Below are 22,017 nucleotides of genomic sequence, written 5' to 3'. Positions count from 1 at the left end.
CAAACCTAATTTTGCTCAGATTAAGAATAAAAGGAAAAAACTTTAAAAATATTTAAAATCTACATATTGGATGTTTCTAGATATTGCCAAGGAGACATAATGAATGAAAAGGGAAAACCGGAGATCAAATTTAAACAATAATAAACATCAAATATTATACAAAGAAAAAGGAAAAAATGCAGGACAAATACTACCACTCGGTACCAGTACAAAAAAATCTAAAATTATGTGGCGTTATTTACATATTTTGCAGTTCAGGCCCTGTGTGATAGCGCGGTACAAGTGAAATGAGAGTGACATCAGAAAGCCTTTCTACAAACTAGACTCCTCTTCCGCATGGACTTCTCCTGATTTTCATTTTGTATTGCTTTTGGTATCACGATCCACTCAGATAAAGAAATAGAAAGTCTTTGAATTTTTTTCTCTCCATCACCAGCTGATGATCATGGATGCGGGAGGAATTTCCATCTCTCCTCCTCAGAAAGTCCCCTCACATCCCCTCTTCCCTGTTTTAATGTCCAGTCTCTGGGTAAACTGTGGGAAGGGGTCTCCTGCATGCAATGCAGCTGTACAGTGGTCTATCCTGAACTCAATCCCTGCCCCCCTCTCAATTTTTTAACTCAGTGTTTCACTATCTAAATTTAATAATGTATCTAGTTACTGACAACATTTATTTTTATCTTCTAATTCTTTTATCTACTGCTGGGGTAGACACTACAGAAGTGTTAAAATGGAAATACTGTAGTAAATTAAAACGTGAGATATCATCCGTAGGTTAAGGTGATCTAAGGTCGCTTGTCACGGGATGAGCTGATAGACTGACCTGACCTCCCATCTCCGCTGGGGTACCCCACCCCCACGCCGACCCCCAGGGATAACCGCATCCCGACCCCCGCACGGCATCATGCGGGGTGATGCCAGGGTCTCCTGTGGCCGCTGCGCTGGCTCCTAAAATGACAAGTTCGTGATCTCAGAGTAAGCCTGTCAGATAGGAACCGAGCGCTGTGCGTAAGCCCTTCTTCAGTGAGGAGATGGAACCATGTATTTATTCTACCACTCAGCTATGCCACCACAGGAACAGCACTTGCAAGGTTACACTTCGTCATGCAAGAAATCACGGAGACTGAGGGGCATCAATGAATTATCCGCGTTTCCCTTAGAAACATTTGAAATTATACCTAAGAAAATATGTATCTCCTCTTCAATTCTTCACTGGACATATTTCAGCATTACTTTTCATTCTGTTAGAGTTACACTAAATGTACACAACTACCATCTATTTCCCTTCCCTTTCTCCATTAATGTATCTCAGTCTCTCACACACAAACACTCACAGGTGTGCACTCCTCACAGACTGAGCTCTTAGCCTAAGTTGTGCTGCGTCTCTGGGGTCTAGGTAGGCCTGCTATAAGGAAGGGGAGATTTCTCACATGCTTAAGAGAAACCAACACTGATTTCCTTGTACTGAAAACCCAGTCTGGTTTGGTGCTGAGCAAAATGGCGGTGCTTTCCATCCAGAGCTTTGATATTCTAGGAGGACATGAACCGGTGCTACTCTAAAAGCTAAGCCCATCTCTTCACATGTCCCTTGTGGGCTAGTCTCTCTCTCTCTCTCTCTCTCTCTCTCTCTCTCTCTCTCTCTCTCTCTCTCTCTCTCTCTCTCTCTCTTTCTCTCTCTCTTTCTCTCTCTAGCTCTCTCTCTCTAGTTCTCTCTCTCCCCCTCTCTCTCTCTCTCTCTCACACACACACACACACACACACACACACACACACACACACACACACACATCAATTTTGAGAGAAGCATATTCCCAGAGAGCCTTGAAATAGTCCACTCACTCCTTCACCAAGGGGAAAACAACTAAGAGCAAGAAAGCTCACACTCTCTCTCACTCCTCTGGAATAGGTGCCGTTTTAGACGTCTACTGTTCCCAAGGACAATGCCTGTGTTCTGTCTTTCTTCCACGGTCCAGAGAAGTGTTAAGCACAATGACCAGGGCTGGGCGGGGCTGCGACCCAGATCTGGTAAGCACAGTGTGCTGGACCCACACCGGGATCTGCTAAGACACTGCCCAATGATTTTCTGTTGTTCTCCAAGGAAAATACGTACGCAAAACTAGAGATAGCACAGAGTACCTTTCTCCACAGACACAATGCTGTCCCCACAAGCATCTGCATGGAAGAATGAGCTCTATTTAAATACAAACACCACCTTGGTTACAGACTATGACAAAGTACTGTATTTTTAACTGAAAATCTTAAAGCCTAATTTAAATTTAAATGTTAAAATAGAAGTTTCAGTTAAGAGAAAAAGGGAAATTGTAGGCATGTTTTAAGAAGTTCCAGGGAATAGGTTTTGCCAAGCCAAGGAGCTGACATCCGGCTGTGGAACCAGTTTTATTAAGCAGACTCTGAATACAGCCTAAATTAACTTCCAATATGAACAGAAGTGAAAAATAATTGTATGCAAAATATGATTCTTTCAAATGTGCTCTATTTCCAACAAGTATGTATTTGTGTCACAATATTTTAAAAGGACGTTGGGATCTAGAGAGGCAGTTCGATCACTCCTGTGCGATCGTGTGTGTTGACTTTTTCGATAACAGGAATGAAAGGGGCTTTAGAATTGCAAGAGGGAATTGCAGGAGATTCTGGAGCTCAGCGAGTGTGAATTTTGTGTTCTAGACTCCATTTCCCAGGTAAACAGAGAGACAGAGGAGAGAGAGATGATGAGAGCATAAGAAAGCAGACCCACTTCATCTCGATGCTAACAAGGACGCTGCTCAGATAAAATGCTACGGCAGTCTGAAATTGTGAGCGAAGGGTAAATAGTTTTTGTAGAGTCAACAGACTGGCTAGTCAAGTACAGAGGTGAAGTGATGGACAATCACGACACATAGCATCCACAGATTAGTACCGCACCATGCATTTCACCTACATCTGTTCACTTAATTCTCAGAAAAATCTTACAATTATAATACGTATCTATATTTCATATTTCACAAAGGCAAAGGTTAGGAAGCGTACGTGGAGCAACATATTCCAGAATGTCTCCCCTGATTTTCCACAGCATGAAAGAACCCTGACTATGAAATCGGGCTCACACAGGGATGGAGCTCTGCGGTGCCTAGGATGCACAGGAAGAAATGTATTTCCCACTCTGACCTCTTTCACACGGGCATCTGAACGTTTTACAAAGAACTACTGACTTTCACCTGGAGTGTTATGATGCTTTTCTACCTGCCTTGCTCTAGTGCATTCACTTCCTTTATATTTTGTGTTTTTAGTCTGTATACACTACATGGTCTTGCGGTCCATCCATGGATGGAATTTTGACCACTACTTTTTAATCATTTCCTAATTTTTTTATTTCCTGGAACTTCTTGGTCTCCAAAAAAATAAACTAGAATTTTCTTGGAAGTGGGCATTGCCGTATCTTTTCACATTCTCGAGGGGTGGCCAAGACTTGACTCTGTAATCAATCACATTCAAATTTAGCTCTACAATTCATAATCTTGTTAGAATGAAATCATCCATGCCATGATGTCCATAAAGGGAGAGACAGGAGGACATCTAGAGCGCCGGGATGGGCCACGGAGCCCACCGTGTGGAGAACTGACAATCCTCAGAAACCAATTCTCCTGATCCCTGAAATGCTGAATGTGCCAAGCAATGGGAACACCTGGTCCTTGGGTCCCGTCTCAGGACAGGGGCCCTGTCTTTGCTAGGTCTTGCTCTCTGAACCCAAGAAGCCAGTTGCAGAGATCACACAGGAGACATGAAGCGTCTTCCTGCAATTCCTCAGCTTCTTCCACACTCAACCTCTGCCGAGCAAATCTAGATGGTCGTCAAATTAAAATAAATATCTATGCTGCCAATTCATATTTCATCATTTAAAATGATACTCAGATGTATTTTTCCTGTTTCGATCACCTTTCAACGTGCAAGGGCACACTTCTGAAATTTCCAATGCAGTGTTTTTCTTCCGCAGCCTGCCACCTTGCTGTTAATGTTTATGAGTTCTGGATCCACAGTACTGAGTGAAAGTTTAAAATATACAGTATCATGAAGGGGAAAAATATCCACTTAAAAGATTTGTTGTAAAAAATCACGAGAATCATATGAAATGGAATGACTTTAAAAAAATAAAAGCCTATGTGGAGTGAATTTCTCTCAAGTCCTGAACACGTTGCTTTCAGTTTCACTTGGTTCCGAACAGATGTCCTTGTGGCCTGATACACTGAGGCTGAAGTCACTAACTAGCTTAATTTTCTTTATTCTTCGGACCATATCTGCACTGATCTTTATTCAATGCTCCCATAGGTGTCAGTGGAAGATCATGCATGAAAAATGGTGTATCCTAGTTTATTTATTTCCATATGTACACTAATATAAAATATTACATTTACACTTGTTTTGCTAATGTATTATTACCACATTCACAGTAACAAACACTATAGTTAAAATCGCAACTCTTCTTTTATACTAATACCCTGTTTTCACTCACAGATGACTGCCTCAAGAACTGTGTTGAGAGCTGAAATTCCCTGCTCACTCTCCAGTCCAGATGCACGAATCTGGATTCTATCATTCAGACATTTTTGAGTTGAGTCTCAAGTAAAAATTTAGTATTTCCTGCATCCTGAATGCAGTATTTCCACACAACTCAAAAATATCTGCAGAGTAAAATTTCAAACTAAGCATGTGACAAGTCTTCAAGAAATTAATTTTTTTTCTAATTTTACAAATGCTTAAAAAATAACAGTGATTAGAAAGACATGCATGCACACGAAAAGTATTAGCATTTAAGTCTTATTATTGCCTGCAATACTCTGGCGGTACCCATCTTCCGGAATTCCGACAGAATGCTATCATCTAAAACCTAAGCCACGTTTTCTTATGAAAAAAATTCTCTATTGAACAGGCTCATAAATTGCTTTCTAAGTATTTGACTGATGTAGCAGAGGGATATCGTTGAAGTACTAACAATATATAAAATCATTTCACTACTCCATGTGTAAAAAATATGAAATTTGTATTTTCTGTTTTTCCTTGTTAAAAAGGAACGTGAAAAGGATATTAAGTGCGAAGCCTTTACCACTACAAAATTAGACTGGAAAAAGATAAAGAACCCAAGAAACTGTAATATGAAAAAATATAAGATTTTTCAGAAAAATTATCAAGTATACCAATGTGTGAAGCTTTTCTTTGAGCTCCTTGGGTATTACTAGCACACGTAGAAATAGGAGGGGAGAAAAGCCATGGACAAGGACAGAAGAGGGGCCAGCAGCCGTCCCTACCAAACGCACCTTCGTCCCCTCAACACTGGCCACGTGCAGCTGAGTCAACTGAATTCCAGCGCAAGTCTTGGGAGGTACAACGGTCCTGACAGAGGCCTGCATGGAGGCCCAGGTTCACAACTGCAAAGATTTCTCTCTCTTACTAGAGAAGCATGTGGTCTTCTGTGGCTGTCCACCTGATGGTGACTTAGAACAGGATTTGGAAGGGAAGCAGATAACTTAAAATTTTAATCCTCGCAATGTTTGATAAAGGCATTGCATTTAATATCTTCTGAAAATGAAACATGTATTTCCTTCCATTCTTCTAAGAAGAGATGGCATGCTTATGCTAACTGACACCCACCTATATTAAAAACAACGGAGATGCAGCATTTAAGCTCAAATGATTTCACGAAACTATACTCACGGTAAAATTTAAAATCATACGTGTGGATGAAGTTAATTCTACAAGTTGTCATTTGACATACCATTGCAAGCTTAAGACACTATTTCCACAGGAAAATTTTTTGACTTTTACTGCTCTAAAACTAATGATGTTAAATAAGGAGTAATTGTCATTATTATTCTTTTCTGAAGTACTTAATGGATAAAATGCTGTCTATGAATATTACCTTTCTTCTACGTGCATAGAAATTATGGTAGATCAGATATTAGAATGGTCAGGTGAAGTAGAGAGCCTACACTACCATTCCTTGTAAGACAAGTAAATTTTGTTTGGAAAGTTTCGTGCTTGGCTGGTCATGTGTTTCATATTGTAGACCCTCTTACTACAGAATGAAATTTTAGTCAAATATACATGGCATCTTTACTAAAACTGCTCATTTACCCTGGATGCAATGCTTAATTTATGATCTAATAACTTGGTATTTTGAATATAAATAATTTTACCCCTCAAGTTGGGTAAAATGTTTGCTTTTGTAGAATGATGATACAATTTACAAACTAAAATGTAAATGACAATAAGAAGTTGCTATGCTATATAAAAATAGATAACATGAATATAATGTATAAAATCATGGTTTAGGGAGACTACATACAATGGTATAAAGGGTTAAATAATCCAAGACATCTTTTTTTTTAAAAGCAAGCAAATTAGTATGTACTATATTTGAAGTGAGAATAACCTTATTATTGATGCATTAATAAAATCATGGATGATCATTTTACTGCATGGTTGTAAAATGATGCACAAAAGATTTGAATTTGAGATCTTAACAAGGAAATAATTTTCCTGTTTAAAAGTAATTAGAATCAACTTTTCCAATTCAATTATATATAAACATTCTCTTACAAAATACTCTACCATTCAAAATATTAATGTCCTAAAAGCTAAAAGTCTGATAACATATTACTGCTACACCAAGTCAAGGGAAATTCCTTACACCTGGGAAATGCACTACACCTGGAGCTTCTGCCCCGAACAGCCCTCAAGTGTTATAGCATTCGATACGTTATTTTGATGTAAACACGGATTGAGAATCTGACGTGCTTCATCTAATTTGATAACATCCAAATGCATGTCAACTGTGGTATCACTCTAAACACGCACCTCAAGCCCCTAGGAACATACGTGTGCATTTCATGTTAAATCTAAGAAAATTACCTCCTAAATTTCACACAAAATTAGATGGAGAACATGTTTAATTATTAGTGTCTGTGCAGGTTAAACTATCACTAACTATAAGAAGAGATAAAGATTAATATTAGAATTTGAACACAGATATGTAATTTGGGCTGGACACACCTATCAACATATGTTGATGGCGGTCTTGGACAGGAGCTGACATAGTTTCGTGATTTGTTTGATTATGTCACAATGTATGGTATTTCCCTCTTGTGTTTCAATAAGCAAAGAAAAATAGAGGAAAATATGTAAAAAAAAAAAAAAAGGAAATGCATCTTACTGAATTGAATCATTAATCTTGTTGACGAAAACATAAAAGGCAAGTTTAACTTCTCAAGACTGACTCAAGAAGAATTTTCTCATTAATGACAGGCTGACTACATTTAAGCCATAAAACTGTCGCACAGATAATACCAAAACAATCATGTGCCATGTTTCTACCTCCAAATTTATTTGTCTTAAATTTAAAGATTCTTCATATTTTATGCTCATTCTTTACCACTTCAATATTTATATTTATGCATCTCTATATATTCATATAGAGTTATATGTACTCATGTGTAGGTAAGAGTCACAAAACTATGGAAAACTATGGAAAATAAAATTCTGTGTGAATTATATGACTGAGGACTAAAAATAGTAATCTTCAATTACATATTTTACACCACAAAAATGTACAGACACTAGTTTTTTTCCCCTACAACAACAAATACAGGCGAATTCATAGATTCATTATAAAAAGCTTTAAGTGATGCTAAATTCAAAGCCATAGAAATAGAATGGGAATCATGTAGACTGCTAGATAGTTCCATAGTACACATTCAGTGCTCCCTCTGATAACAATGAAAGCTAGATCTTTGGCATTGAAAATTCAATATGAGTTCTTGACAGAATTTTGTAGCTTAGAGCTCCATTTTCTTTCAAACAAGGAAAAACAGGGCTGAGTAAGATATGAAACTGGGAGGAAACTCTTAATGAAATTTTGTTCTCAGTAAGTTTATCTTTGGGACCCTGAATTACCTTTATTGTATGATGTGGACAGTATGAATCCATTTAAAAACCAACTGATTTGTACCACATTTTAGGAAAATTATATAATATAATATATATATTTGATATTTATTTAGAAGCTTTGAAATAGTACAGTAAACATTTTGCAACACGGTGTATAAACTACAGACTGTCTTTGATATTTTGCGGGTCTTTAGAATACAACATTTTTAATATATATATATATATATATTTATATATATAACCCACAGGTGAAAAGAACGCAACCACTATCTCTCTTGTAAAGTTGGAATAGTCTGGGGAACACTCGATCACACAAAAAAATAATATAAAACAGTCAAGTTTAAAACAGTGATATTGCATTTCTAATGCACACGTTTCCTTTATGACTGGCTTCTCATGGTGAATATAAACATCGAAAGGGCTCAGTGACATCTGGAGAGACAAAGATATCGCGGTGTAAACAGGCACACACTGATCGGAGGCAAAGTCGCTTGCCTCGAAAGTTTCTACAGTTCTGCACATTTCAACTCATTTCTCAGGCCTGCTGAGACCCAGTGGGTGCTACAACTGGCCGCGCCGCCGCCGCTGCAGATCTAACCTCAGCTACACACAGCTAAGTGGAGGGCCAAGACAATGAAGTTGAAAAGTTGATGCTTTTGTTGGTTGACTTTGTGCAAATCATGCTGCTTCGGGTAAGTTCTGTAGAATTGACTAGCATATCCTTTTCCGTGCTGTGAAAAAGAAAGAAAACAAATACTCTAAGAAAAAGTGGTTGATGTTGGGGAGTTTAGAATTGCACATTACCGAACGAGAATCAATACAAGGGGAAGCCGGTGCCCTCTCGGACTCCGCCAGTCAAGTGGTCAGATCTTGGGGCTGCCAACTCATTCTCCAGCAGCCGTGGTCAATCTATTGTTTGTTTGTTTTCCAAAATTTAGATTTCAATATTGGTACACATCAGTTGTTTGTGGGAAATGTATATTTTGTAGAGCAATGTGTGCAGTTTTAAATTCTTTCAGCTTGCCTCTATCACTGCCTATGGACTGAATTTAGAAGAAAATAAGTGGTCCTTTAAATTCTACACCAAGTCTTTAGAATAATCTAGGATTCACTTAATACGTACTTAATAAAATTTAAATTACACATACATTAACCTGACATATATTATACCAAACTATACCAGAAAATATTTATGTGGTTCAAATGTAGTTCAGCTCTCATTGTCTACATTTATCTCAATTTTATTATTATAAGTTGAATGGGAAATAATTCAGTAAAGTTGTCTAATGAAACCGCAGAAGTTCAGGTTTATACAATAAATTAAAACACATAACTGTGGTGACCAAATAACTTAATGTCCCAACTGGGTACTTTGGTGGGTGAAAAGAACTGTTTATTATTCATCGTTTTTGGAAAAATCTCTGTTTTTTTCTCCTGGGCAACAGAGAAATAAGATAATTCCACAAATACTATTATTGTTTTCAATAAGCTGGGGATGGCCTGCTTTAGGTACAAGCCTCTTCTCATTTATGAGTTACAACGTCTTTCTACTTCAAGCACAAAGGTGTTTAGGATTAACCTGTCCTCTGCCTACAAATTAAGTCACTGTAGAAGAAAAATCATGTATCAGGCAACTATCCCTTCGATAAATGCAGGAACTGCCCAACTTGCCATATGGTTAAATTAGTAAAATATTTTATCTTATTGGGTTAAGAAAGTACTTGTGGGAAAGGCTATTAATCTAGACATGATATGTTGATGTAACATTTAAAAATAACTGTATTTTTAAATGACTTTCGGTCACAAGAGCACAGGGGGTTAGCACACGCTGTGTAAATCTCTTACATCTCGGCCAGGCTTAAAGGCCAGGCTTTCGTTGCTGCCTAGGGCTTCTCAGGCATTGCTTTTCTCTGAAAGCCCACCTGTTTCAGACTCGTCTGAATACGATAATCACCCTTTCCTAAATGAATCTCCTCTTACCTGTCGGCTAATTCAAACTTACAACTTTGCCTAGGAGAAGCACAGAATGGCGGCTGAGGGCTGGGACGCTGGGCTAAAGCAAATCTCAGCTCCCATGGGTGAGGCACTGCTTACCAAAACTGCAGTCACCAAAGCTTGCTCACCACGTACCCATTTCCCATGAGACGTGTCGGAGTGACGTCTGGACATAATAGGGACGCAGGGGTAAATCTCTGAGGTGTGGGGTCCCGTGGACGTGTGTGCACAGGTGTTTTGCGTTGTGTTGACACGATTATATTTTAGAGGCGTGGTCAAGGATGGATGCCCCGAATCCCCGGGACCTGGGAGGCCTCCTGCCCCCGCGTCTGCTGACAGGCGGGCGGTGTGGGCCGGTGCCTCTCACCCCGAAGCTCGCCAGTATACCCATGTCTACCCAGAACGACACACGCAAACGGGAAAACCTAAGTTTTGCCTTTTCTTCCCATCTCACAATCTCCTTCTCCATGTGCTCCAGCTCTGGGAGAGAGTGGGTCACCAGGGACTGGACAGAGGTTCTCTTTTCAATCTAATCAAACACAGTGAGAAAGAGATTGCGTTTATTCCTTTTCTAATTCTACTTCTTCCCTGCAAATGCCAGCTTTCAGAAAACATGTAGATGAAAACATATATTCTAAGGGAGAGATTAAAAAAAACCCACGTTCTTATAATTTAGCTGACAATTGTTTAATGACTTGTTCAATAGTATGCATTTTTCTTTATGTTGAAGAATCCTTCGGTTTTTATCATTTGCTAAGTGTGATCCTAAACTGTGGAGAACACTGAAGCATTTAAACCAATTAAAATTTATATTCAACTATTTAATGATTAAGAAGGAAGACTAAGTTTGCATGCTACAAACTAATTGCAAAAACATCAGGACTGATGCATTGTTTGTCCCAGGCAATTGTCTGATGAAAAAATAATTATATAATACATTAAAATGACAATTAACACTTAATGCATTCACACAAAACATAAAATCTTCTTGGCACCCTGAGACAGAATAAACCATGGAAGACAAAGTCATCATTCATGCTTGTGAAGTAATCTAATCTGTCTTGTTACTGGAAGGAAGAACAGAGACTTCACTACAGTGAAGAACTTCCAGAGGCTGAGATCAGCAACCCACTGGCTCCAGCATTCATCATTCAGTGAGGCTCACAGTCGGGACATTTCTTTAAATATGTAAAGCGCTTCAGACATGTAAGAATCCAAACTCCCTGTCCCAGTACAAGTCAGAGCACCTTCCTTCTGTTCTTTGTCCAAAAGCATTTGATAAACTTAAAGAAAGTTGAACAGTATCCCTTTGATATCTGTCCCCCTGAATTAAATCATCCTTTCAACTGTCCCCGGCTTCCTCTTTGAGGAATCCCTCTACAGGTTTTGTTTTCTCTTTAACCCCATATCCAGAAACGTCTAGTGGCATTAACCTATCAGTGAAGCTACTTTATGAGAAAGTGATTCACCTAACATTTGAGCACCTTTGCATTTAACTTTAATATATATTATTATTTATCATTTGCATGATTAATTATGGCTTTGCCTCATCAAAAAAAATTACAAGTGGATTTGTAGGAAAAAGGCTTAATGATTTGCTGAAGCTTATTATGAACTACAAAAAAAAAGAAAGAAAAATGAAGTCATCTTGCCATGTGCTCTGGGTTGGCTTTGTCACACAAGGCTGGTGCTCTACTACTTGAGCCAGACCTCCACATTCAGCTTTTTGCTGGTTAATTGGAGATAAGAAACTTAGGCTCTTTCTGCTTGGGGTTGGCTTCAAACCATCTATCAGCCTCTTGAGTAGCTAGGATTATAGGTATGAGATGTGGCTCCGACCCCTCTAGTAAGGTTTAAATATAGCACCAACTTGAATTCTTATTTAAGTTTGTTATTTCATACTTTCCTCGTGCAAATGTGACGTTTTTTTCTTTCCTCAAGTAGTACACCTTCTTCTTATGCATGGAACACTGTGTGTACCTGGGGGCAAAGTGGTATGTAATGCACTATATAACAGATGAGCCCTAAACTCCTGAAAGCATGAACTTAGGTGTTGCAGAAGAGGCAAGTGCTGTTTTTGGTTAAATCCATAGGCACTCAAAATGCTTGTGTCGTTTGCAATTATTATTGATGCAACTGAAATATAATTCTGTGACAGTTTTTAGAAGAAAACAAGATTGGATAGAATAGTCTTGTAAGAGAGAACTTCCCAGTCATTCAGGAGTAAAATGGACCATTCAGAAGAGAAAAAGAGAATCACGTCCAGAATATTTATTGTAGATGTTTTTGTTCTAGCCACTGTGGCTCAAGTTGGCCATTGCTCCAAAGGTTCTAGTGATTTTTTTTTTCTTCATGACAGAGACTTTATGCCAATTTAGAGATGTGGATTAATGGTGAGGCTGAGTGTTTCCATGACTCCTCTGCCTCGTGGTGTGTGCCTGGAGAATGTATCCGATAATCTACAAAGCCCTCTCCACCCTGTCGCATCAGCCGATTAGGAGAGACTTCAAAATTTGGTACTTCTTGGTGTTTATTTCTAAAGCAAATTTTGTTGCTCTGAAAAGAATTTCAAAGCTTCAAAAACTGGGCCTTCTGCGTGACTATGGATGTTCTGCTCAAGTCCCGTCAATGGCTGGTGCATCCTCGGTCTGCCTGGGCAGGTGAGGCCCTGGAAGCGGGAAATCTCTCCTCGTGCATGTGCTCAGGTGCAGGTGCGTGCGTGCGTGCGTGCGTGCGTGCGTGTGCGTGTGCATGTGCGTGTGTGTAGGCATGTATGTATGTGTGTGTATGTGTGTGAGTGCAAAATAAAGTTACCTTCTAATAGTGACAGAACATGGGCTGGGGTCAGCGCACAGGCCTCCAGGCAGGCCGCTGCCCCCTGTCCAGTTCCTCTGAGCCCATCAGTAGGGTAGGTGGTTCAGTAAGGCAATGTCGTTTATTAAGTATGTGTGTAAAAATCTGATCCTACTGGAGAGTGCTTCCAACTATGACAAACGTTATTGGTAGCATCCTTGAGATAATTCCTGTTGAACAGTGTTATTCAAACTGATTTGACTGAAGTCTCTACAATACACAGTCGTCTAGAGACAAGAATTGTTTTCAAAATAACAAAACTATGAAACTTATACACCAAAACAGTTCTTAAAAAATTAAGACATTACATGTGTATAGAATTTTATATAAAATGCCAAAATAATACTTTGGAAACTTGCTTTTCCAGGAGAGAAAGTAGAGAGGCAAAGGAGAGAGGGGTGGGCATGACCCAATTCCAGGCTGTTTCTCTTTTTTCTGTTTGACAAATCCATTAACCTATTATCCTCTTGAAATCAGGATCAGAGACAGAATTATTTTGGATGCACTTTGATCACCTATTAGAAAAGGAATCTTATTGAAAATTTTCTTGGAATACTTCACTAAAATTCTAATTCATTCAAAAATACATGAAGATATCATAATTTATATTTACAATTAGTAACCTTGAGCATTCTTTTGGCAACAATTTACTTACTTATACCTTACTTTACTAATATCAAAGAATAATTTCATGTAAGCAGGTCAAAACCAGCATTCTGTCTCTGTGTAATGCCAACCAGATACCATTATGTTCTTTTAAAAAGATAAATGGTTCTTCTTGAAAATTGAGGAGCTGATGATATTTACTGCATTTTGACACTTATATCTCAAGTAGATTCTTCAACATAGCATGTTGAAACATTACTGTGGTGACTTCTCTTTGAGGTTAAAATTAGTGTAAAATTTCAAAGAAGAAATATGAAAAATGCCTGAGTGGAGATGCCATCCTAGCAAATTAAGAGATTCTGCAACCCCAGAGCCTGTGTGAGCCAGATGTGACCCCATTCCCGACATTTACTCTGGCCCTAAAAACGTGTGTAATTTTGTGTACTGAAGACAAGCATGGATTCAAGCCATGGAAGAAGAGGAAGAAGGTGGAGGAGGTGGAGGAGGAGGAGGAGGAGAAGATGGAGGAAGAAGAGGAGGAAGAAGAAGAGGAAGGAGAAGGAGAAGGAGAAGATGACGACCCCAAACTTTGTCTTTGAAGTATGTACCTGTGTATCTAATTTATTAACACCAGCTTGCTGATTAATAGGCAAGGGGTACGGATTCAAATTCATTTAACCATTACCTTAGAAAACTAGTAACACAGAGAAGTAGGAAATATTCTAGGTCAGTAAATAAAATATTTGTAATACAGTCCGTCCCAAAATATTTTTTTAGAACAATAAGAGCAGTGCGGCGTTCTTAATGCATGCTCCTGACGCGTGCACCATTCGGAGGTGTACTGCTATTTATTTTGCAGACTCTGGGACCTTTCTCCCCCGGAGATAATACTTCTGTGTCAAAAATCAAACAAAACCAAAAACCTCCTCATGGGCTGAAAAGCGCGGGGCCAGGCTCAAGGCGGCTGACGGTGTGGACAGTCATTGCTGACCTGGGTGGAGGTGAGGACGGCCCAGCGATGTGGGCTCTGCTCCTGGGACCCCGAGGTCCAACAGACGCCCAGGGGCGTGGGCCTCAGACTCATGGTGCACATCCACCACCCTGCGGCGGGGCTGCCAGGCCATGGTTTTTGTCTGTTAAATCTGTCACTCCTGTTCGCAGGACACCTGCTCACGGTGCAGACCAGACCATCTAGCTCTGTGATCTTACGCCCTCCCCTCCTCTTTCCCAAACCAGTCCTGACGACACACCCACAGCACTGGTGAAGACGCAAACTTCCGTATGAAGAAAAGTCAATTTCCATGCATTCACCAGTGATTATCGCACAAGACCATGACCTTATTATTTAAATGACATGAATGCATCATAAACCATGCATTACAGTTAACTTTAAGCTCTGTTTTCGAGTAAGTTCTTTTTACGTGTGTGAGAAAAATAGGGTGCATCCCGTATTCTTTGGGTGGCATAATAAACATAATTTAAAATGCCTGTTTTGTAGCTCAAGCCTATGTAGGCATTTCCGTTTTAGTTGTGTTTTAAGTCAGACTACCCAAGCCAGGCACCGGTGGCTCACGGTTGTAATTCTAGCTATTCAGGAGGCTGAGATCCAAGGATCGCAGTTCAAAGCCAGCCCCACAGGGAAGTCTATGAGACTTAATCATCCAATTCATCAGAGTGCGAATTAATGTTCACATGGATGTTTACCAACGCTATGCTACAGTCAACTGAAAAGCAAAATGTCCGCTGGAATTCCTAGCTGCGGTAGGTGAGGCCTGGGCGTAAGACATTTTGGAAGAGAAGTCATCATTGGGAGGAGAGAAGAGAAGGTTTGGGTTTGTTACAACCGGAAGAAAAACATGAAAATGATGGAAATCTAAAAGACGATGCAATCTAACAGAAGATTCCTTAGGACTGAAGTTTTAAATGTTCCTGCTTTTGTAATTATGGATTTCAGAGACTCCTGTGATTAACACACTCATCTAGCCACAGCAGCCGGCCGGCCATGTGCTCTTGGCTCCTTCAGAGGCTCTGTTGAATGACTTGCTGAGAACCATCCACGGGCAGTGTGGCTCACCTTGTTCCAGACAGACGTCTGGACAAAAGGCCTTTAAATGTCTACTTTAGACCGGCAAAAATCTGTTTAAATGGAAAAAAGAGAGCATACTGCCACACACATGCGTGCGCGCACACACACACACACACACACGCATACACACACACACACACACACACACACACACACACACACACACACATACACACACATGCCAGACTCCACTGAACATGTTACCTGGTCATTTCTGCCGAGATGCTCTTTCCAGGGTTACTAATACACTACCAGATGTTTTTACTTCAGTTTTGGGATCCAACTCCTGGCCTCACACAGGTCAGGCCCGAGCTCTACCACAGCGCTGTACCCCAGCCTTGCCACCAAATTCACGCCCCAAATCAGCTCCCTGTCAAGTGTCTGTCCCTGTCAAGGTGATGCTCCCGGTACTTCTCGGGACACAGCGAGGAGCTTTCGAATCCTCCCGCTTTGTTTCCAACGTTCCCTCGTGGTCCTCCCTTCGTTTCTACTGCCCACCAGCAATCCTCCATGTAGTCACCACGCAGGAAGCTTACAATCCTACCACTGCCAGTGAAACAAAACTGCTGCCCGGTCTGGACGGCACCCGAGCCCCGTGACCTTCATGAGCTCAGGATGCTGGCCGCGACAGAGCTGCCGGCGCCGCTCGGGATGCAGAGGGCTCCGGGATCATGGCTTTTCCTCAGCCCTGTGCGGTCCTGGCAGTGAACCGCGCACGGCTTTCTCTTTGTTTTTACAATTCCTGAGGTGTCAGAATGCTTGCATCCTGTGGGATTTATGTCAGAAACTTGAGTTCACAGAGCCGCTCCTCGATGGGTACCTGCTCTGGAGGAGTGGACCGTGACTGCGGCCGTGCGGCGCAGACCCCCGCTCTGCCTCCGGCTCGTTGTCCACTCCAGCTCACTGCCACACATGCACCGCTTGCTCTGACCTCCCACTTCGTTCCTCCAATCCCCCACCTGCAGAAGACTCATGGACTCCCTCAGGCTAATACTTCAATTCGGACCCTACGTGGCTGCAAGGAGACTTTCCAGCCAAATGCATCCTATTCTGACAAACACGGGTAAATGCATCCTATTCTGACTAATACCACCAAATGCATCCTATTCTGACTAATACTACCAAATGCATCCTATTCTGACTAATACTACCAAATGCATCCTATTCTGACTAATACCACCAAATGCATCTTATTCTGACAAAATCACCAAATGCATCCTATTCTGACTAATACTACCAAATGCATCCTATTCTGACTAATACTACCAAATGCATCCTATTCTGACAAAATCACCAAATGCATCCTATTCTGACAACCAGCACCAAATGCATCCTATTCTGACTAATACCACCAAATGCATCCTATTCTGATGAAATCACCAAATGCATCCTATTCTGACAAACAGCACCAAATGCATGCTATTCTGATGAAATCACCAAATGCATCCTATTCTGACAAACATGGCCAAATGCATCCTATTCTGACAAACAGCACCAAATGCATGCTATTCTGACAAATATCACAAAATGCATCTTATTCTGACAAATATCACCAAATGCATCCTATTCTAATAAATCTCCTCTTCCTTTGTTAATAAATGAAAAAAATCTAAACAAATACAGAATCACTGAAAACCAGTAGCTTTTGTGGAGAGGAAGCAATTGTAACTCTGGCTGACAATGTCAGTGCCACCCACAGCATCTTTCATATAAAAACTGTGAAGTCTGTTTTATTGTTCCATTCCTTTCAGAGTCGTAGACAGCATGCTAAGCACAGGAAGTTTGATCAATTTATAAGAAAATGAGAAAGTTTTGTTCTCCTATAAGAAGTGGTTGTAGAAAATGAGAACATTGTGACTCTTGAAAACAAATTGGGGACTGGAATTTTTTTGTCAGGTATCATGTGATTCAGACAAAATGATGATGTTTTCAAAGCAGAAGTTACAAGTCAGAAAATACACAGAATTATAAAATTTAAGAATATACTATAAGCAGAGAGTAATGTGTGCGGCTGCAGGAGGCTTCGTAGTGGCTCTAAGACTCTTTGGTAGGTGTGATTCTGAAAGACAAAGGCTCAGGAACAGACATCAGGCTGAAAGAAGATGGTATCTTAGATCAGATTTCGTTTAGTAAGAAAGAGAAGAACAGGAAAATGTCTGGGCTGTTAGGTGTACCCACACTGATCTAATTGCAGACACCAGTACCAATTTTCCCCAGTTTTCACAGCTTGGACACACGAGAGTCCTTGTCTCCCTGTTGAGAGGTGTTTGGGATGGGAACGCCTTGTGTAAGGCTGGAGGTCACTCCTCAAGGGCAAATGCGCCTGTCCACAGTAGAAGCATCTAACTGCACGGACATCCGTGTGATGATGTCTGAGTGCTCTGTCACAGCTCTTCTCCTGCCCCATCGCCCAATGCGATGTGTTTCCTTCTAAAATCTGTTAGGAGTATTCTGTGTCAGATCATTTTTGCTGTTTGCTGTACAAATACGTTCGCTCTCTGTAGGTAGATTCACGCATTAGGGGAAATGGGGCTGTGACATTTCCAGTTACAGTTGTGCTCAGTGGCTAACACTGTCACAAAACTAAAGAAGCTCAACCTGTCCTCCCCTCCCACATCTGAGTCTGACATCTGGCCTATTGACTTAATGTGTAAAGAGGAGAAAACTAAGATAGTGTGTTTTTTAAATGTGCTCTGTGAAAGACCGTATTCACTGTGGATGTAAAATAGTGATGTACTGTGGGAAGCACAGTAGGACTCTGGTTTGTCTCTGGGAGTAGAAGAGAAAGGGCATAATTACATCAATTTAAGCCCAGAATTTTAATTGTGTCTATACTTAGACTGATGTTATTATTGTGGTTTTAACTGAATATAGTGTGCCTCTAACACCTCATCAGTACTTCCCTGGACCAGGTACTTTACCTAAATATGTCAAACAATGTGATCTCCACAATGAGCGTTTGCAAATCTATGTTACAGACAGGAAATTGGTAAGGCTGATCACACAGTAATATCTTTCAGAAGACTGTAGGCTGTTCCAAAGCAGAAAGATCTCTTCCCCTGACCACATTTTTCCTGGGGCAGGGAACTAAAACATCAGTCAGACGTTCAAACACTCAAACTGCAAACTACAAACTACAAACATCTGGTACACCCTTTGCAGCTAGGAGTCCAAAAGAAGCAAATGTGTTCTTTGAGGAAAAAATAAATTAGAAAAAACTGTTCTAAAGATAAGAGTTGCAAAGCTACAGTAATAAAGTCAGAATGGAAAATGCTTGGGAAAACCAATATTCTGAAAATATCAAAATGGAGAATTTTTCAGGTCTTTACTAAGAATATCACAATTCAACCTGGTGAGTGGGTTGCAAACTTCACGTACTATAATATGCACATACTGGCTTATACACACGTGTGTGTGTGTGTGTGTGTGTGTGTGTGTGTGTGTGTGTGTGTGTGTGTACTAAAAAAATTCTACCTGAAAGGAGGGCTGGAGGCTTGCAGAGAGTTGGAAGAGAAGCAAAGTGTCACTGTCAACAGTACCTGTGCATGTTCAGGTGGGAGGGGGCGACACAGGAATGACACAGTGCAGGCAGGTGGAAGGCTCCTAAACTTCTCTCTTACAGAGCAGGGCCACGCCGGCCACGGGTGATCACCAGCCATCAAAGAGACCTTGTTTCTTCTACATTCTCAACCAGACTTCTCACAATATTTCTAAGGTTCCCGTGAGTTCTCTTGGGAGTATCTCAGTTTACCTACTGACAGCTGATTTTAAGTTACTTTAATGATCTTACTGACACATCAGTGGCAGTGAATTCAGGAGCATTGGTCATTTTCTTATACTCCAGGCCTTGAGAACATCTGTGTAATGTGATTCCAGGTCAAAGCAAAATGGAACTCAAATTAAAACCTAGAGTAGCTTGGTGTCCAATGGAGAGCCTGGTTGAAGGCCATCACACCGTTCTAGGTACACAGTGGTGGGAAGACCTGAGGCACTAAGAATGGCTGTCTTTAATTTCTCTTTAGTTTTAAACTGTGCTACGAGAGACCTATATGATAAGTACTAGCACTGAAAATAATATAATCTATTGATAGCCTTCAGACATTAGAACAGAAAGTAAGGTAAACATGAAAATTTTTCAAGCATTAGAAAATGGACTGAGATCTACAATGAAATTCAGAACAGTATCGCGTGCCCTCCATAACTTCAATTTAAAAGGAAGCTGCTCCTTCTCCAATGTAGGCAGAGCACACATGCTACAAGCATTGGGAAAACATAATTTCTACGGAGAATTACAATGCAGTGAAGGATTTAGCCAGGATCGTGTTAATAAACTGAAACATTAATTGTGAGAGCCTATCATGTTCCCTAAAAAATAAGACATATTGGAATTACTATTTTAATCCCAGTAATCTGAATGACTAAGTATTTTGTTGTTATAACTTACAAATAACCAGCCACATCGTTCTGTAAGATTTAGCAATATAAATCACCAAAATCTTTAGTATAATTTAAGCTCTAGGGGATCCAACTTTACTTCATTTTGTCAACAGGAAGCATTTCTGCAATTGTCTACTTCAAAGCAGTCCTTTTGCCCATGTGAAATTAGTACAATCATGTAATCATGAACAGACGTATAATTATAGAACACTGTGCACGTATCTAACTTCAGAATGTTTTACGCAGCCTGTGTTCCTCAGTCTTACCTGAGATGCTTCTTTGATGAGCACAGAGAACTTTCAACCTTTTGGGGAATTTGGTCATTTTGCTGTAACATTTCCTTTATCATATGTACAAGCTGCATGTCCAGCATGCATCGAACACTGTTCGTATGAAATTTGGCACTCACATTTTGCTAGTTCTGGATTCAATTATTTTCCTTCTCAGTTTATTTTTTCTAAAGTCCTGATTAAGCTTCCTCATTACTAAGATAAAGCTACCTTTTAATAGATTCTCCAGTGTATCAATCCAAATGTAAAAATCACCATGTGGAATAAAGGGTCTGCTTACTGTGGGTGATGAAGTGCAGAAGAAAACGCGAACTGCGACACTAAGTGTAAGGGTGGCAACGGTCAGGTGACTGGGAACAGAAATGATGGTCTCATCATTTAACTACAAGCCGTTCCATTCTGACAATGGGGGGGGTTCCTTAAACTCGGCAGAAGATAACATGCTACAAAAAGTGCCAAATCCTAAATCAGACTAACAGGAAGAGCCATGACAAAGCCCGACATTTTAAACCTCTACTTGTGTGTCTGCGCTTTGTGAACTACGGGTCATCTTCACATGCTCGCCTGTGCCTTTAATATACACAATTCTCAATATCGGCTGCATATTTATGTAGCGTCCCCGACATTTGAACGCTCAACTTCTGCCCTCTGCACAAATTCCCACGGCTCTTCCTATGACTGTGATTTCTTAATTTTTTGTTCTGGACACTGTATAAGCCATTGAAATTCAATGTGTAAGCTGTGAAAGAAAGACTTTAGGAGACTGATGTTCTTCCTCTTACAAATACTAAAGGAAGAAAGGGAAGCAGTGGCCCACGGAGACACAGAAAGGGATGGCACGGGCAAAGCCACGTGGTTCTCCAGGCTGAAGGGCCGGGGACCCTCCTGTGCTAAGTCAGCTTCAGCAAAGCAGTGCAGGGAATTCAAGTGACCCGGGCCTGTATGGGGGGGAGGGGAATGGGGGGAAGACAACCCCCCAACCCCTCCCCTTTCCTCCCTCCCCCCCCCCCCGTGCCCCAACTCCCAGGGCCACAGCCAGGGGCAGAGCTTAGAGATTCCAGGCACAATGTCTCCAGGAGCCAAAACCAGTGCGAGACGGGTCCCACCCTGTCTAAGGGACTATGATCTCCACAGGCAGCTCCTCTGGCTGGGGTGGCACTTGTTTGTGCTTGAAGTGTATTACATCACCTCTCCTCTTTTCTGCTCACTTCACAGCTCCTCAATCATTTTTAACACGTTTTAGATGTGCTGATTTCCAAACTGTTCATTTCTTTATTTAAAGTCTCCTTGTTAGCATCAAGGTCACAGTCCTCCCCCCATGCTCTACTTGGGACTCAGACAATCAAGAACGGCGCATCGACAAGGCCACGGCTCCACTCTCAGAATTCAAGGTAACAGAAACATATTTTGTTATCTTTTTGGTTCTCAAACAATTAAGTCAACCAAAGATAATGTGTCTATCATTAAGAAAGACAAGTTTTAAGCATTTTACATGGTCTATTCTAAATACAACACACACACATACAAATACCAAGAATCACAGCCAAAACAGCACACCTACTAACTGTGTTTGTAACTCATGCCTCTCTGCATGTCCCATTCTACAACGGCTTTCCTAATATTACTAAAGAGATATTTGGGTGTTAAAATGTCAAGGAACTCAAAACACTCAAAACACTCATTGATTGCAGCCATACAAAATGTTAAAAGCAGACAAAATAATCTCTAGTTAAGACCAGAATCCCACTAACTCCAGGGACTAGAAACAGCAGGTGGAATGACAGACTTCATGCAATACTTCTAAGGTTTCGC

The 22,017-nt window shown here is 40.6% G+C and overlaps 1 protein-coding gene across 2 annotated transcripts in view; it reads right to left on the bottom strand.

The window, feature by feature from the left end:
* Positions 1 to 22,017, bottom strand: part of Pcdh10 (protocadherin 10) — a 50,890-nt gene that overhangs the window by 7,988 nt on the left and 20,885 nt on the right. The window contains exon 5 of one of the 2 annotated variants that reach the window (XM_070022095.1): positions 4,350 to 8,669. The exons of the other annotated variant lie outside the window; for it this stretch is intronic. Within the exon in view, the coding sequence (XP_069878196.1) occupies positions 8,650 to 8,669 (20 nt within the window). The 3' untranslated portion in view covers positions 4,350 to 8,649. Of the gene's footprint in view, positions 1 to 4,349; positions 8,670 to 22,017 lie in introns of those variants that run through there. 2 annotated transcript variants of the gene reach the window in all.

The sequence above is a fragment of the Dipodomys merriami genome, unplaced genomic scaffold (genome assembly GCF_024711535.1).
Source record: "Dipodomys merriami isolate MVZ:Mamm:240054 unplaced genomic scaffold, mDipMer1.0.p SCAF_15, whole genome shotgun sequence".
Taxonomy (NCBI): Eukaryota; Metazoa; Chordata; class Mammalia; order Rodentia; family Heteromyidae; genus Dipodomys; species Dipodomys merriami.
This window is presented reverse-complemented; position numbering and strand designations above follow the sequence as displayed.